Source organism: Schistocerca americana, chromosome 1 (genome assembly GCF_021461395.2).
Source record: "Schistocerca americana isolate TAMUIC-IGC-003095 chromosome 1, iqSchAmer2.1, whole genome shotgun sequence".
NCBI classification, from domain to species: domain Eukaryota; kingdom Metazoa; phylum Arthropoda; class Insecta; order Orthoptera; family Acrididae; genus Schistocerca; species Schistocerca americana.
In genome coordinates this window covers 138,552,755-138,571,288 of record NC_060119.1, presented here as the reverse complement: position 1 = coordinate 138,571,288, position 18,534 = coordinate 138,552,755, and the positions used below count along the sequence as shown (strand labels likewise).

At 40.5% G+C, this 18,534-nt stretch overlaps 1 protein-coding gene across 1 annotated transcript in view; it reads left to right on the top strand.

Moving 5' to 3' along the window:
• LOC124550891 (kinesin-like protein Klp98A) overlaps nt 1-18,534 on the top strand; it is a 376,578-nt gene that overhangs the window by 309,231 nt on the left and 48,813 nt on the right. The window contains exons 16-19 of the mRNA XM_047125670.1: nt 7,932-8,060; nt 12,740-12,859; nt 13,028-13,116; nt 17,809-18,058. Coding sequence (XP_046981626.1) covers nt 7,932-8,060; nt 12,740-12,859; nt 13,028-13,116; nt 17,809-18,058 — 588 coding nt within the window. The remainder of the gene's footprint in view (nt 1-7,931; nt 8,061-12,739; nt 12,860-13,027; nt 13,117-17,808; nt 18,059-18,534) is intronic.

Below are 18,534 nucleotides of genomic sequence, written 5' to 3'. Positions count from 1 at the left end.
CTGTCCAGGTTTCGGGACGATGCGTTTCTGAATGAGGTATTGAATATATTGCTTCCCCCTACTTATACCTCCCATGGAGGCCACGAATGTAAAATTAGAGAGATTCAAGTGTGCACGGAGGCTTTCCAGCAGTCGTTCTTCCCGCGAACCATACGCGACTGGAACAGGAAAGGGAGGTAATGACAGTGGCACGTAAAGTGCCCTCTGCCACACACCGTTGGGTGGCTTGCGGAGTATAAATGTAGATGTAGATGTAGACGTGTCCGATCTGGTATTGCGGTTGTGGAATGATGATAGGTGTTTAATGTGAGAAGATAAGTATTGGGGTCACCAGTGACTAAGAAATCGATGAAGTAAGCAAATTGTGTGGAGACCGCGTGCCTTATTTGGGCGTATCCAACCTAGCTGGGAGTATGAAGGACTGATATGATCGTACAACCGTATATTACACATGTATCTAACGCAAGCATTCATCACGAGCTCGAGGCATCTCGACTTTTCACTATTTGTGCCATGTTGAACTACATCACAGTAGTAAAGATTAGGCAATACTAGTGTTTGGACTAATTTTTGTTTAACATGGGTTTGAAATATTTTTCTAAATTTTTGGATTGCATGTAGGGAGGAGAGCGATTTCTGGCAAGCTGTGACTGTTTGTTCTTTCCAGTTTAGGTGTTCATCCAAGATTATTCCAAGGTCTTTTACTGTTTTTTTGGTATGGTAGTTGGGTACCATTGAGGAGTATTTGTGGGACTGTTTCATGAAAGTATCGGCTGATTAACTTTGGATGAGATATAAGAATGACCTGTGATTTCTTGGGGTTTAGTTTCAGACCTAGGTTCTGTGCCCATCGAGAAACAGAGCAAAGATCTGCATTCATACTCGCTACTGCATCAGCGATGTTCTTGGGGCTTGCAGCTATGTACAGTTAGATGTTGTCGGCAAATAGATGGTAGTTTCAGGAGTGGATCACTGAAGAAATATCGTTGATGTACACTGAGAAGAGTAATAGACCAAGGACGGAGCCTTGCGGAATTGCAGAGCGCACTTTTTCCATGATGACTTCTCTGACCCATAAATGGCTTGTAGACTTCTGTTTTTGAGGTAGCTGTCGAACCAGTGTATTGTGCTGTTTGAGAAATTCAGCTGTTCCATTTTAATTAGTAATATATCAAAGTCAACTGTATCAAAAGCCTTGCTAAAGTCAAGCAGTGTTTGGATGGTAGCTTCACGTCTGTCCATAGCATGTTTAATGTCATCAGTTACTTTGATTAATGCAGTTGCTGTACTATGGTGCTTTTGGAAGCCTGACTGATATTTATCATGGGTGTTATGAGTTTTGAGGTAATCCGTCAGCTGTTCATGAACAACGTATTCTAGGGCTTTAGATATTGCAGGTAGTATGCTGATAGGCCTGTAGTCACCCGGTGACTGTGGGTTGTCAGTCTTGGGTACAGGTTAAATTAAACTTTGCTTCCACTCAGTAGGATATGTACTACTGACAAGAGACAGGTTGTTGTACAATAAACCGAAGTCTACCACCTGCACTATCCGCGACTGAGCCTATGGAATTTTATATGCATACAAAGTGTTACACCGAGGTATTTGTATGAGTTGGCCAATTCCAGCAGTGACTCACTGATATTAGTCATAGGATACTATGTTTTTTCGTTTTGTAAGGTGCACAATATTACATTTATGAAAATTTAAAACAAGTTACCAATTTCTGCACCACTTTGAAATCTTGTCAAGATGTGACTGAATATGTATACAGCTTCTTCCAGATAGTACTTCATTATAGATAACTGCATCATCTGGAAAAAGCCTGATTTTACTATTAATATTGTCTGCAATGTTATTAATATACAACTTGAATGGCAAGGGTCCCAACACGCTTTCCAGGGGTATACCTGAAGTTACTTCTACATCTGACAATAACTCTCCATCCAAGATAACAAGCTGTGTCCTCCCTACCAAAAAGTCCTCAATCTAGTCACAAATTTCACTCGATACCCCATATGATTGTACTTCTGACAATAAGCATTGGTGTGCTACTGAGTCAAATGCTTTTTGGAAATCAACAAATACATCTTTTACCTCACTGTCTTGTTTCGAAGCTTTCAGTACATCATGTGAGAAAAGTGCGAGTTAGGTTCCATGTGGTCAATGTTTTCAAAATCCATGTTGGTTGGCACTGAGGGGGTCATTCTGTTCAAGATACCTCACTGTGTTTGAGTGTAGAATATGTTTCAAGATTCTACAACAAATCGATGTCTAGGATATTGGACAGTAGTTTTGTGGAGCACTTCAAGTACCCTTCATGTAGAAGGGTGTGACCGTGCTTTTTTCCAACAACTGGGCATAGTTTTTTGTTCTTTTCTTCTTGAGCTGCATACTTTCCCTGATTACTTTCTTCAACATCCTTCAACAGTAATTTGACTTGTTCTTCACATTTTGCGGGCTTTTCATAGAAGATTACACATCTACTGAAAATGACTTTGTTTTCTTCTTTCACCCAGATTCTGTAATGCCCATTGTCATCATACCCCATGAGGTAACCCTTGACACCTTTCTTATCAATTAGAAGTCTTCTTTGGACTGGGATGTGGGCACAGCATGTAGTGATGGGGGCACAGCACGTAGTGATGTGGGCACAGCACGTAGTGCCTGTTATACGTAAATGTTTTATTCTCGGCTTCATATCTAACCACAACTCAAAAGGACTAATACCTTCCAGAGATGGTTTTGCATTTCAGATTATAGTGTATGCTGATTCTCCAACCATTTTTGCCCACATGTCTGCTGGAAAATTAATGTCTTTATTTGATTACTTAAGGTTCTTTCCATTTCAATTATAATTCGCATCTCATGCTCACCCCACCATTTTGCTGTGGTGTGCAGGGTGCCGCCAGCCTCTGAGTAGCACCTTCTGCATGCACTATGTTCTGAACTTTTTTTACTGTTGAATTGTCCACCATTGTCACTTAGCAGCTCTTTGACTGTATGACCCAGGGCTGCTGCTTCATAGTTCACGTGTGGAGTTTGTGCTTGATTCGGCCACTAGAGACCATCTGGTCTACTAGTACGAGCAGTTGTGTGCAGCTTGCCAACTGTGCTCCTGTGAAAACTAATGACTATATAGGCCAGAGTGCAAGGCTCTGCTGGGCACTTGGGTGTTCTCTGTTGTGTGTACTTTGTCTTTCATGTGTTTATGTCTCTTCAAGTAATAAAGTTACAGTGTTCTTGGGTTCGAACACACAGCGTCTTTGAATGTTGAAGAACATATGTGAAAGCATTGTTAGCATCCGGCTTCTGCCTTATGATATAGTAATGCAAAAATTCTGTGTAGCTGTGTTTGAACACAGCCATATAGTCTTCTTCTGGAAAGAGTCATTATAAGGTCATTAGCTGACATCAATTCACTTGGTTTGGTTGTTTTACATCTCTGACTAAATGGCTGTGGTCTGCTGAAGTAATGAAGTCTTTTCAATGGCATTTACTATAGAAATTTCTTTAGGCAAAGATGATTAAATGTCTGCCTTGTACAAGATTCCAAATGGCTCCCAGGTCCCATGTAACACTATTGTATCATCAATTTTAAGCCAACACTCCCCTGCTGATGACTTAAATTCACTTTTATGATTTCAGTCGTGAACAGCTAACACTGCAACCAAGTTTCTAGATTGATGTGGAACTTGCCGCACATCCAACAGCCTCATTTCCTCCCTGTCTGTCAGAGATGATGACTGAATACTGCTTTTTCCCCACTGCCATTATAGTTTGTTTTCCTGCTGTCTTTACACCACTTAGTCTGTCAGATTTAAGAAAGTCGTAAAATACTGTGAACAGTTTGTTACACACCTTGTAGCTACAATGTCGACCCACTATGTTGCTGAACCTGCTTCAAGTTAATAGGCTTCTGCACAGACAGATATTATCACAGCATTAGCAGCTGCACAACTTTCCTGGCTTCTGTTTTGATTTTTATTTGGTGTCCTGTCAGAAATCCACTGTTTTGAGTCCTCCACCCAATGACCCTTTCATTTACAATGAAAAGCACCACTTTTTCTGGACTCATTTTCAATGAACTTGCTATTTCCATCTGGTTTTTGGTTACTTACGTTTACCATTAATGCTTCCTTTGGCATTTTGCCACTGTTCAGATTCTTCATAAAATTCCTTGTAAACATACATAACTGTGCTGTCAGTTCATCAAATGTCCTTTTCTCATTCTTGTTAACGTAAGATCTGGTAAAACATATTCATTTTCAGCTTTAAGTCCACTGTTCAACTCCTTCCAAAAAACTTTTAAGTTTTGCTTTGTGTGGGTGAAACATCTTCACCCAGTTTCCAGCAAAAGGAGAAACAGTCTATACAGATTTTGAACAATTGATCCTTCGATGAGACTTCAGACTTCTGCTTTAAGCTATCGCTATCACTAGCTGTTTCCTTGTCCATTACCTCTTGATACACTTCATCAATAATTGCACTAGTTATCATACACTTTGCATAACTGTTTGCCTTTTAATACAAATTGAAATGTTCCTTGTGCTTTTTGGATTGTAGATCTGTTGCACTGCCTTTCAGTGGTTTCAGCTTCACTAATCTTTTATCAGTGACATCCAGTGCACCTTCATGGTAATCCAGTAAGTCACTTCTTTTGCAAACTGGCCAATCCATTTCTCCAATTATCAGTTTAATATTCTTTGACGTATCCATTCCTGCAAAACTTTATCTCAAAACACTGTATGTGGCCTGAAGTTTCGAGAACATACCTTCACCGAGGAGTCAAGCAGTATATTGCCCACTCCTATGTATATCTCGCGAAGAGACCATGAGGATAAAATCAGAGAGATTACAGCCCACACAGAGGCATACCGACAATCTTTCTTTCCATGAACAATATGAGACTGGAATAGAAGGGAGAACCGATAGAGGTATTCAGGGTACCCTCCGCCACACACCGTCAAGTGGCTTGTGGAGTATGGATGTAGATGTAGATGTAGATGTAGATACTTGCTTTCTGTTGAAAAAGTTAAATACTGCACTGAACATTTCATTTATTTCACATTTTACAAAGACACTCTTTGATAAACAACACAGTTGCATTATTTACCTTTCTAAAAATTCTACAGCAGAAGTGCTGTGAACTGCATTTGATACTTCATCAAATACAGACATATGTAATAATATTTACCACAGCTGTGATCGTTAGTGACAACAGTGTCTGTTCCTTCAGACAGGCATGCATGTATCATCAAGACTAATCTCAGCAGTCCTGGAAGAAAACCGAGCGAGGTGGCGCAGTGGTTAGCACACTGGACTCGCATTCGGGAGGACGACGGTTCAATCCCGTCTCCAGCCATCCTGATTTAGGTTTTCCGTGATTTCCCTAAATCGTTTCAGGCAAATGCCGGGATGGTTCCTTTGAAAGGGCACGGCCGATTTCCTTCCCAATCCTTCCCTAACCCGAGCTTCCGCTCCGTCTCTAATGACCTCGTTGTCGACGGGACGTTAAACACTAACCACCACCACCACCACCACCACCACCACTTAGAAGAAATTTTCAGACCCCTGGGAAAACAAAGAAGGAATATATGTTAATGTAATATATCCAAACCCTCTCCTTTCTGCTGAAGATAACGTATTGTTTGGATCTAGTACAGACAAACTTCACCATTTAATGGAAGAACTTACAGAGCAATCTTAAAAGTAGGTCTGAATATCAGTTACAACAAAAGTAAAACAATGCATAACACAAACTGCCATAACCATTAACATACAAGATTCCTGAACATACGGGCTAGCAAGAAACTTCCAGATGACTGGATCGTGGCCATTATCCACCCAGCTCAAAAAAAAGGAAGCAAAAAAGAGTCTGGTAACTAGAGAGGCATATTGTTCCTGTAGTCTTACACAAAATCTTTTCTAACACCCTCGAATGACATGTAATGATTGCAGGACTTCGTGAGTTACGGGAATCTCAAGTAGGCTGCAAAGCATAGAGATTTTGTGTTGAACAAATAGAAAAGCTCAAGACCGCCATCCAATACAGCAACAAATGAGGCAGGCAGAATGTAATCGGCTACCTTTGTAGACTTCCAAACAGTGTATTACTCAGTAGATAGAAACTATCTTTCAAATTCTAAGATAACTAAGACTTAATGAAAAGATCAAAAGGTTGGTGCAGGCCACCCTGTATAACACTAAATCCAATGTAAAGTTTAGAGGAAAACTTTCAGAGAGACCCTGATCAATACAGGGGTGACGAAAGGTGACAGTATTTCATGTACATTATTTAACTGCATTCTGGAAAAAACTGTCAGGGAACATGTAATGTGACATTTAAAATTTGTACAACCCGCAGGGCACCAAACGTACAAGACATTTTCGAGACATTCCATTCCCTTACAAGCCGTTGTTAACAACAAATATCTGTAGGTCTATATCCATTATTTGATGATTTATTGGAGAACAGAGAAATGAATGACAGCAGCCTGTGAGTCAAAGTAGCAATGTACTTTTAAATTTCATGTTGCATTAGAAATGTAAATTGCAGAATGAATGCAGGAAGAGCATTCAAAGGGATGATATGAATACATGGTGAAGGGAATATAGAGACTGAATTACACTACTGACCATTAAAATTGCTACACCAAGAAGAAATGCAGATGATAAACGGGTATTCTTTGGACAAATATATTATACTAGAACTGACATGTAATTACATTTTCACGCAATTTGGGTGCATAGATCCTGAGAAATCAGTACCCAGAACAACCACCTCTGGCCATAATAACGGCCTTGATATGCCTGGGCATATCTTGGATGGCGTGTACAGGTACAGCTGCCCATGCAGCTTCATCACGATACCACAGTTCATCAAGATGTGACTGGCGTATTGTGATGAGCCAGTTGCTAGGCCACCATTGACCAGATGTTTTCAATTGGTGAGAGATGTCGGGTGATACACCAATATGGCGATGAGGAATACACGCTTCCAATGTGCGTTCACCGTGATGTCGCCAAACATGGATGCGACCATCATGATGCTGTAAACAGAACCTGGATTCATCCAAAAAAATGACGTTTTGCCATTTGTGCACCCAGGTTCGTCATTGAGTACACCATCGCAGGTGCTCCTGTCTGTGATGCAGCATCAAGGGTAACCGCAGCCATGGTCTCCGAGCTGATAGTCCATGCTGCTGCAAACATCATCGAACTGTTCGTGCAGATGGTTGTTGTCCTGCAAACTTCCCCATCTGTTGACTCAGGGATCGAGACGTGGCTGCACCATCTGTTACGGCCATGCGGATAAGATGCCTGTCATCTCAACTGCTAGTGATACTAGGCCATTGGGATCCAGCACAGCAGTCCGTATTACCCTCCTGAACCCACCAATTCCATATTCTGCTAACAGTCATTGGATCTCGAGCAATGCAAGCAGCAGTGTCGCGATACGATAAACCCAATCCCGATAGGCTACAATCCAACCTTTATCAAAGTCGGAAACATGATGGTACTCATTTCTCCTCCTTACACGAGGCAATTGCTGTTTGTGCATGAGAAATTGGTTGGAAACTTTCCTCATGTCAGCACGTTGTAGGTGTCGCCACTGGCTCCAACCTTGTGTGAATGCTCTGAAAAGCTAATCACTTGCATAACACAGCATCTTCTTCCTGTCGGTTAAGTTTCACGTCTGTAGCACGTCATCTTCGCGGTGTAGCAATTTTAATGGCCAGTAGTGTAGATAGCAATTTTCAAAGATAGACATTTCAAGAAAAGGGAAGGATTTAGAAGGGACAAGTAGGCATCACTGAAAATAGGATTTTTAAGTGAGTCCATTTATTCATAAGTGTTGTGTTTTAATACGTAAGAATAATAGTTGAAAACTTTTTCCTGTGTGTCTTTCATTGTGTTGTGTGTTTCAGCTGTTGGACCAATGGCCAGATGCTGAAAGCTCAACTCCTAATTCTTCCAGCCCTGACTCATGGGCTAGTTTGGGGATTGATTCATCTGAACCCACTCTGGAGTACGTTAGAGATCTTGTCAACACATACGTAAGTCTCACATTTTAAGCAATTGTTATATACCTTTGACAATATTTGAGAGTATTTACTGGTTGTTTTTAGCATTTTCAGCCGGCCGGGGTGGCCGAGCAGTTCTAGGCGCTACAGCCTGGAACTGTGTGACCGCTATGGTTGCAGGTTCGAATCCTGCCTTGGGCATGGATGTATGTGATGTCCTTAGGTTAGTTAGGTTTAAGTATTTCTAAGTTCTAGGGGACTGATGACCTCCAAAGTTAAGTCACATAGTGCTCAGAGCCATTTGAACCATTTTTTAGCATTTTCAATGGTATCATGCTACTAGCAGTTTTCCCTACAACTTGTTTTGTGAATTTCCAGTATATTTTTGTTGCATGAAACAATGTAATAGTTGTTATCACTGTTGAGTGTCTATTTACCAAGCGGTGTTCTCCAACCAACAGCTTGCCAGGTTGTCTCATATGTGTGCATTTGGTGTTCAGTGAAACTTTAGTCAGAAGTTCCGACTGTTTGGGCTGAATGACACAAACCACATTGGCTAAGGTGTAGGAGTTACTAGCAATATGTAGAGGCCTAGATTGTACGATACTGTGTGTAAGTGATGTAATTTGGGCAGATAAGTGCATATGCCAGGGACTTGTGTTAAGAACTAGAAATTTCCATTTGTCACACGGTACGTTGTAACAGGTTGGTAAATGCAAAGCTGGAAAGTAACAGTAAATTTCTTCAATGTGAAATGCTTCTGTTATTAATATAAAAGAGTTAACTGAGAAAAAATGTCTTAACATAACTGAATAACAAAGAAATACCAAATAATAGTGCTATTTAAAATTTTTCCTGTGTGTCAGTAAGTTTAAATGAAAAATATTGCACTTTCATTCTTTGTACTATCTTAACAATGGGAATAAGTTTGTCTTTGCAGTTAAGAGTTTTTGGAATGTAAACATCCAAATGTGACAGTGTTAAGTTATGATCTGTTTATTACTGTGTTCGGTGTGCCATAAAAACAAGTTTCCAGCAAAATTATAAATAAAAACAATAATGAAGTGATTTAAACACACAATTCAAGATTTACACTAAGATAAATGAAACCTTCTGTACAGGGTTAAATTTCAGTACATTACCTCACTGGAGTGACACACCCAGCAAATAATCCTCAGCACATTTCCAATTAATATACTTGTAACTGTACATGATGATTGGCAGCGTACTGCATAATATTAGTAAAAAGTGACTGAAGCAGTAAAAATTATTTTGTATGTTTATAATGCAGTTGCTGACCTCAGTCAGTTCCATACATCATGGATGTTATATTTTTCAGTAGCGTTCTGAGAAAAGAGCATCCCCCCCCCCCCCCCCCCAAGGATTCTCATTATAAATCATGAAGCATTTCTATTATAAAAGTCAGACTTAGTGGAACTGCAGATCCCATTAACGACAAGTAAGAACTGAACTCAATAGCGACAAGCCACCCTGCAGGGAGTCTTCCCAGTGTGTGTTTTGATTTAGCCAACCAGTAACAAATCTAGCAACACACTTCTAAATTTCTTTGAAGTCTTCCATTGATATTGCCTACTGGGGATGCCAAACATTCGAATAGTGCCCAAGAATGGATCTCACAAGTGTTCTGTATGTCGTCTTCCATATAGATGAGCTATACTTTCCTAAAATTCTCCTAGTAAACTGAAATTGGCATTGCTCCCTCCTTACAACTGACTCTACAGGCTTATTCTATTTCATGTCACTTTGAAGTGTTACATCTAAATTTTAATTGCTGTGACTGTATCAAGACGCACATCACTAATGCTGTATTCGAACATTGCGGGATTGTTTTTCCTACTTATATGCATTAACTTACATTTTCCCACATGTAGATCAAGCTGCCATTCATCACACCAATTGTAAATTCTAACCAAGTCATCCTGTATCCTCCTACAGCCAGTCGAAGGTGACACTTTCCTAGACATGACAGCATCACCAGCAAGCAGTCACAGACTGCTGCTCACTACTGCTTAACCATCATACAGCAATAGCAAGAAAAATTTATGAAAATAGACTCACTGATTATGTGGATGATCAGTGAGATGTCAAGATTTCTATATGTTTTTTGAGTCAGTGTGTTAAAAATTATGTCATGTCCAAAAAACCAGTGCTTGGACTGTATAATTTGATGTTCATACATTTTCCAGCTTTTGATTATTACTTTTCATGTTATGACCTGTTACTGCAGCCACCTTTGCACCAATTCATTACTTTACAAACAATTGTTTTTAGTTAAAAACATGTTGTTGTTGTGGTCTTCAGTCCTGAGACCGGTTTGATGCAGCTCTCCATGCTACTCTATCCTGTGCAAGCTTCTTCATTTCCCAGTACCTACTGCAACCTACATCCTTCTGAATCTCCTTAGGGGATTCATCTCTTGGTCTCCCTCTACGATGCCCTCCAAAGCTAAATTGGTGATCCCTTGATGCCTCAGGACATGTCCTACCAACCGATCCCTTCTTTTAGTCAAGTTGTTCCAGAAACTTCTCTTCTCCCCAATCCTATTCAATACCTGCTCATTAGTTATGTGATCTACCCATCTAATCTTCAGCATTCTTCTGTAGCACCACATTTCGAAAGCTTCTATTCTCTTCTTGTTCAAACGATTTATTGTCCATGTTTCACTTCCATACATGGCTACACTCCATACAAATACTTTCAGAAACGACTTCCTGACATTTAAATATATACTAGATGTCAACAAATTCAGAAACGTTTTCCTTGCCATTGCCAGTCTACATTTTATATCCTCTCTACTTCAACCATCATCAGTTATTTTGCTCCCCAAATAGCAAAACTCCTTTACTACTTTAAGTGTCTCATTTCCTAATCTAATTCCCTCAGCATCACCCGACTTAATTCGACTACATTCCATTATCCTCGTTTTACTGTTGTTGATGTTCATCTTATATCCTCTTTTCAAGACACGGTCCATTACGTTCATCTGCTCTTCCAAGTCCGTTGCTGTCTCTGACAGAATTACAATGTCATCGGCAAATCTCAAAGTTTGTATTTCTTCTCCATGGATTTTAATACCTACTCCGAATTTTTCTTTTGTTTCCTTTACTGCTTGCTCAATATACAGATTGAACAACATCGGGGAGAGGCTACAACCCTGTCTCACTCCCTTCCCAACCACTGCTTACCTTTCATGTCCCTCGACTCTTAACTGCCATCTGGTTCCTGTACAAATCGTAAATGCTTTTCGCTCCATGTATTTTACCCCTACCACCTTTAGAATTTGAAAGAGAGTATTCCAGTCAACATTGTCAAAAGTTTTCTCTAAGTCTACAAATGCTAGGAATGTAGGTTTGCCTTTCCTTAATCTAGCTTCTAAGATAAGTCGTAGTGTCAGTATTGCCTCACGTGTTCCAATATTTCTACGGAATCCAAACTGATCTCCCCCGAGGTCGGGTTCTACTAGTTTTTCCATTCGTCTGTAAAGAATTCGTGTTAGTATTTTGCAACTGTGACTTATTAAACTGATAGTTCGGTAATTTTCACATCTGTCAACACCTGCTTTCTTTGGGATTGGAATTATTATATTCTTCTTGAAGTCTGAGGGTATTTCGCCTGCCTCATACATCTTGCTCACCAGATGGTAGAGTTTTGTCAGGACTGGCTCTCCCAAGGCTGTCAGTAGTTCTTAATGGAATGTGGTCTACTCCCGGAGCTTTGTCGCGACTCAGGTCTTTCAGTGCTCTGCCAAACTCTTCACGCAGTATCATATCTCCCATTTCATCTTCATCTACATCCTCTTCCATTTCCATAATATTGTCCTCAAGAACATCGCCCTTGTATAGACCCTCTAAATACTCCTTCCACCTTTCTGCTTTCCCTTCTTTGCTTAGAACTGGGTTTCCATCTGAGCTCTTGATATTCATACAAGTGGCTCTCTTTTCTCCCAAGGTCTCTTTAATTTTCCTGTAGGAAGTATCTGTCTTACCCCTAGTGAGATAAGCCTCTACATCCTTACGTTTATCCTCTAGCCATCCCTGCTTAGCCATTTTGCACTTCCTGTCGATCTCATTTTTGAGACCTTTGTATTCCTTTTTGCCTGCTTCATTTACCGCATTTTTATATTTTCTCCTTTCATCAATTAAATTCAATATTTCTTCTGTTACCCAAGGATTTCTACTACCCCTCGTTTTTTTACCTACTTGCTCTTCTGCTGCCTTCACCACTTCATCCCTCAAAGCTACCCATTCTTCTTCTACTGTATTTCTTTCCCCCATTCCTGTCAATTGTTCCCTTATGCTCTCCCTGAAACTTTGTACAACCCCTGGTTCTTTCAGTTTATCCAGGTCCCATCTCCTTAAATTCCCGCCTTTTTGCAGTTTCTTCAGTTTTGATCTACAGTTCATAACCAATAGATTGTGGTCAGAGTCCACATCTGCCCCTGGAAATGTCTTACATGTCAAATGAAAATTATATTACCACAGTGCGAAATTATTTACTAGTAATGATGCATACTGAATGTCCCAGTAACTGTTTTTGTAATGTACCAGTCTTTTATGATTTCATCATTTTTGAAAAAAATGGCTTTTTCTCCAAGTATTAATATGTATTGAATTTGGTGTATAGGAAATTTCAAAGAACTCAATGTAATGATTGATTTACTAATGAAGATTGTGTGTTTTTTACGTGTACAGCACCAGGAATTGGGCACTCTTGAAGCAGAACTACAGAAAAGACTGCAGGCAATGAGTGAACACCATTCTAGAGTTGAATCTATTAACAATGAGCTTCAAGAAATGTGCTCAAAGATGCAGGTTTGTTCAACTCTACTATATGATCTGAAGTTAATGTTGACTATCATTTTATGTTCCATAAAACTTTTAGTTCGTAAAATTTTAATATAATGTAAAATTGAGGTATTTCCAGATGTAAGTAGCTCGAGGATATTTCAAAACATTTCCGTATTTTCTCTTTCCTTCAAGGGAGGTTCAAAAGAATTTGAAAAAATGAAGACATGTTTGGCCCAAAGAACACAGGAGCAGTTACAAGAGATAATGCTACGGAAACAGTCGTAAGTTATGACATACTTGTTAATGTGTGCAGAGTTTGTTCTAAGTGCATTATACATCTTCATCAGTTCACAAAATTTTCTATTTCTTTTGCACTGTGTTTTAAAAGCTTTATAACTGAACAATCTTTTGGGTTTTAATTTCATCTATTAGACAGGTTAATAATGGTTCTAGCATGAATTAAGGCATTCTGAAGACATACAGTCTATGTAAATACCAGATATTCACTTGTTCAGTAATAAATCTAATGGTGTGAGAAGATTTGTTACTTCAAGATATTCATTTCGTCAGGGGACTTAAGATCTACATCCTTCTTCTTTCTGGAACCTAGTATATTTATTAAAGACAGGCTATAATCTTTGTGAAGCCCAGGGATGATGAATAGGAACAGCATTTCACAAATAACCAAATTTAAAAACTTGGATTTCAAAGAGGAGTGGTGGTTGCAGGGACAGCAACCACTCTCCTTCTGTCCTATAATTCTGTCCGAGTGGTGCAGGCTCAGCATTCGGTTGCTGGGTACGGGTTTGGCGACCCCGGGTTCCTGAGCTGGGGACTGATAAGCGCCATCGGTCCTCCATTACCGTAAGCTCCAGGCATGGTTCAGCAACCACCATGCAGTGCAGCGGTGGACTGTTGTTTCGGAGAACGGGCACTTCGGCTACACTGCCTGGACCACGAGTAAGGTACACACCTCTATAAAAAACCACTCAGCCTTAAGGTGTGCTACTTGCTGATGAGATGAATGGCTGTTGAGGTAAAACAGTCTCCAACGGGCAACCTGTAGGGTGCCTGCTGTCCCCCTGTTGTATAAGGCTTGATCAGGCATGCAGGGCTCTGCCTGGGTCAACAGTTGTTTCCCTAGCATCTCGTGGAATCCCTCTGGAACGGTCTCATCAAACTACTACAAACTGCTACTACTGATGGGACAGGTGTACCGTCAGGTAATACCCACACCGGCTCATCAAAGAGAGCTCGGTTGGTCAGTCCTCCCAAAAAGTCTCAGAACCATAGTAACAGGTCATTAGTGTGCCATAACACTTTCATTGTAGTCAAGTGAACAGGGGGAACCTTTGAGAAGCTCTACCCTTTATATATTCATGAGGCATTTGAAGGTATTGCTGGCTCTTCAAAAAGTGCCAGACAACTTTGTAATGGAACACTTCTAGTTGAAACTGCTAATTCAAACCAAGTATCTAAGCTTCTGGGATTACCCAGTCAAGGCTAAGTTGCATAACACCCTTAACGTTAGTAAGGGCATGGTTACCTGCTCCGATATAATGGAGGTGGACCCCACAGAGTTACATGAAGAATGGAAAAATATGGGTGTCATGGAAGTGCAGAACTATATGAGGGGAGTCAGTGACAAATTGGAAAAATCTGCAAAGTTTATTCTAACATTTAGTACTCCAGAATTATCTAAACATATCCTCACAGGCTTTATCTGTCTTAAGGTTCACCCGTTTGTTCCTAACCCAATGTGATGCTTCCAATGCCAAAGATTTGCCCATACCACTATGGGATGTAATGGGAGGGCTACATGTGGCAACTGTGGAGGCTCAGCTCATGAATCAGAAATTCTTGTACACTTCCTCTGAAATGTTTAAACTGCTCCAGGGATCATCCAGTGTGGAGCAGAAAGTGTGACGTTTACAAAGAGGAAAGGAAAATTCATGAGTTGAAAGTCTAGAGATGTGTACCCTATTGTGAAGCTAAAATAGCTTTTAAAGCTGTGCAACCTCTGGTTTTTGCTACTTCTTTTGGATCAGCCCTTAACACACCAATCGGCAAGTGTGATGCCTCCACACAAACTCAGACCACAGATTCAAGTATGAGCACATGCACTTGTCGGTGTACCTGCGGGGGAAACACTACACTTGAAACAGAAGTCATTCGGAAGCCTTTGGCAACGGGATTACCATCTAAGCCATATACCACTGCCCATCATCAGAAGCCTACTAAACTGTCCCCTCAACCCAAGCAACCACCTCCTTCTATAAGTAAAGAAATACGTCCTTTGAAAAGTATTTCCAACTTGAAGAAAGTGGTAGTTAAACCTTTGTATCAGTGAGCTCTCTCCCTCTCTGATGTGGACTATGCTCTTGAGCATATGGACTTCCAGTCAGAAGAACCAGAGAGCCGGGGACTGGCAAACATTCCCCCTGACCTCCCAGGTAAAACACTGCCTCCAAGGGAGAAAGAAAGGAACAACCTTCAGTAAACAATGGCTTCCACAGGGACTTCCATGTAGCAGTGGATTTTAAGTGGCTATCGCTCACATTTAGAAGAATTACCGCTCCTGGTCGAGGAGAAACCGTTCTGCATCTGCGTACAAGAAACGCATCTTAAAGTCACCGACACACTAGCATTACGGGGTCACCACCCCTACAGGAAGTACAATATTACCGGAGACATAGCTAAAGGTGGAGTGGCTGTTTTCATTGATGACAGATGACCCTTCTCCTTTCTCTCTTACCATGACCTTACAAGCATTTTCCTTGAAAGTTTTAGCACCACATTGTGTATCTTCCACCTATCTATGATTTGGATGCAGATGCACAGACAGAACTCTCCAGGTACTCCCACGTCCATTCCTCCTTGTGGGGGACTCCAGTGCACAAAATGTGCAGTGGGGCTCATCTAATAGTTGCTTCAGGGGTCATATGATCGAGCGACTTGTCCATTCTTAGAATATCTGCCTTCTGAACGTGGGTCAGACGACACACTTTTCCACAGCTACAGGATCTTTTTCTGCCACTGACCTTTGTTTCTGTTCCCCAACTATAGCAGACTCAGTTCAACGAGAAGTGGCTACAGATATACATTCTAGTGACCACTTCCTGGTGTGAATCCATCTGCCGAGCAGGACGGTGGCTGACAGGAGACCACAAAGATGGCTGATGCAAAGGGCAAATTTGTTGCAGACAGTCAACAGGCTATTTATGAACAAAATGATGTGCACAGGAGATGGTGGCCCATATCACTTATGAGATCCAACGGGCTGCCGCAGAGTCCATCCCCCGATCCAGTAACCACCTCAGACGATGGCCTGTACATTGGTGGAATGACAACAGTCGATTGGCAACCTGGCCAGATGAACAGCTCTGTAGAACTTCAAACACCGTCCAACTACAGAAAACCTTTATGCCTTGAGATCTGTGAGAGCACATGTGAGGTGATTGACAAAAGAACAGAAGAGGGCTTCCTGGAATGAATTCATGACTTCCATCAATCGGTCCAGTTCCACTGCGCAAGTTTGGGACTCAATAAGGCAGATGTCTGTTAAGGGCAATACAAATCCCCTCAAGGCCTTGTCAAGTAATGGGGTCTTGATGGACATGCCAGAAGACATGGCTCAGGGTTTAGCTGAACACTTTTTTACTGTCACTGTGACATCCAGACAAGCTCCTGCTTTACAGGTGTTCTGTAGTACTGTGGAGATGAGTAAACTCTCACATAATGAGGAAGTATACAACCTTCTGTTCTCAATTTGGGAAACTGAATCAGCTTTATCTGCAGCCAGAGACACTGCTTCAGGACCTGATAAGATCCATTGCTTCATCATTTGTGCCATGAAGTGAAAAGATAGTTCCTCTCTTACTTCAACCAGATCTGGTTTGATGGACAGTACCCCATGACTTGGAAGGAGGCAATATTAATTCCATTCTGGAAACCAGGCAAGGATTGTAGTGCCCCATAACAGTTACTGGAGTGTGGCCCTTACCAGTTGTATGGGTAAGACTCTTGAACAAGTGGTCAACCACCACCTTGTCTGGCTGCTCAAATCCTGAGGTCACCTGGACTGCTCCCAGTGGCGTTTTAGGTGCTACCATTCCACCATTGTTAGGGTAAGAGCTGTATTAGAAATGCCATTAGATAAAGAATCGGAAACCGTTTCAACTAAAGTTACTAAATACCCCGATTTTGCTATACTACACAATAACGTTCAGTCACTCACAGATAAAATTTCCATGTTGGAAACACTACTCCAGTATGCACTAAATGATTATATAAAAAATATCGGTCTTTCATTATTAACCTTCCTGAGCTCTCTTACATTTGAAAATATAACATTAGGATGACTCACGAGATAATGAAAATGGATACAAAGTAAATTAATATAATTTTTTTACATATATGTTATGTTTTATACTTTTTATGAACATTTCAAATTTTAGAATAATTGACAATGCAACAGAAACTGCTTGCAGTGCATGCTTGTAGTCTGAAGACGATCAGTGACTGATCGAATCCCAATATGGCATTGTGACAAAAAAATTGTGAGTGTGACAAAAAAATTCAAAAAAGCATAAGAACATGTCACACTTAAAATTACAACTAGCATGCCATTTCAAAAATAAATATTTTTAGGACTCTTCATTTGATAACATAAACAGTTACTACCACTTGTTCAGTGTACTGCAAGGTCTCCCCCCCCCCCCTCCCCCCACCCCACCCTCCCCCTCGTCCCCCTCCGAGATATTCAGTGTTAGTATCATTCACGTAACAGTCTTGAGCTCTTCATTCAGGGATACAGGGATATTGTGAATTTAAACCACATGTGCATTGACCTCCACATAGCTCGGTAGAGAAAAATATGATACTGAGTGTGCATCCAGTGTTGATGGCGCATAATACTTTCAAACATCAATTCCCTAATATAATACCTTTGTCTCTGTTGTACATTTATGCAGATTATCACTGGATCTGAAAAGGGCCACAGTAGTCTCTCCATCTATACCTTCTACTGAAGAGACAGTGCTACCCACATTGTCAAGCTCAGTAGGCACTGGAGACACATTTCACACTGCAACTTCACCATGCTCAGAGAAGAATGACAATGAGTACCAGCCAGTCAGCAACAACTCCACCAGCTCTTTTGAGCATGTGTCCCCACTAACCGAGTGTCGTGCAAGTCCATATCACAACAACAAGTTGAACAAAGTAAGTGAATTTAGATCTGAATTATCAATACAGTGAACAACATGATGTCTCTCCTTTGTCCCTGATTTTACTTGTAATTAACATATGTGGTGCATAAATTCAATGTCATATAAAAGTCTTCATAATCTAGATTATTTATTTGGAATAATGATGTATACTGTAAGTGATTGTAGTTTCCTAGCATAAACAGTAACAAAAAAAATTGCAGAGAAAAAATGTTTATATTTATTTCTAGTATTGAATGGAAGTAAGTGTACTGCAGTAATCATGATTTATTATTATTATTATTGTTGTTGTTGTTGTTGTTGTTGTGTCAGCTACTGTGGAAGTCAGCACAAACACAAACAAGGAAGGAGAGAAGTTGCAGTGGCAGTGGTAGGAGTCCAAAGTGATCTGTACAAAACACTTGGACATTAATGCGAAACTTTATTTCTAAAAAGGAAAGAAACATAACTTCTTTTTATGGAGTAGCTTAA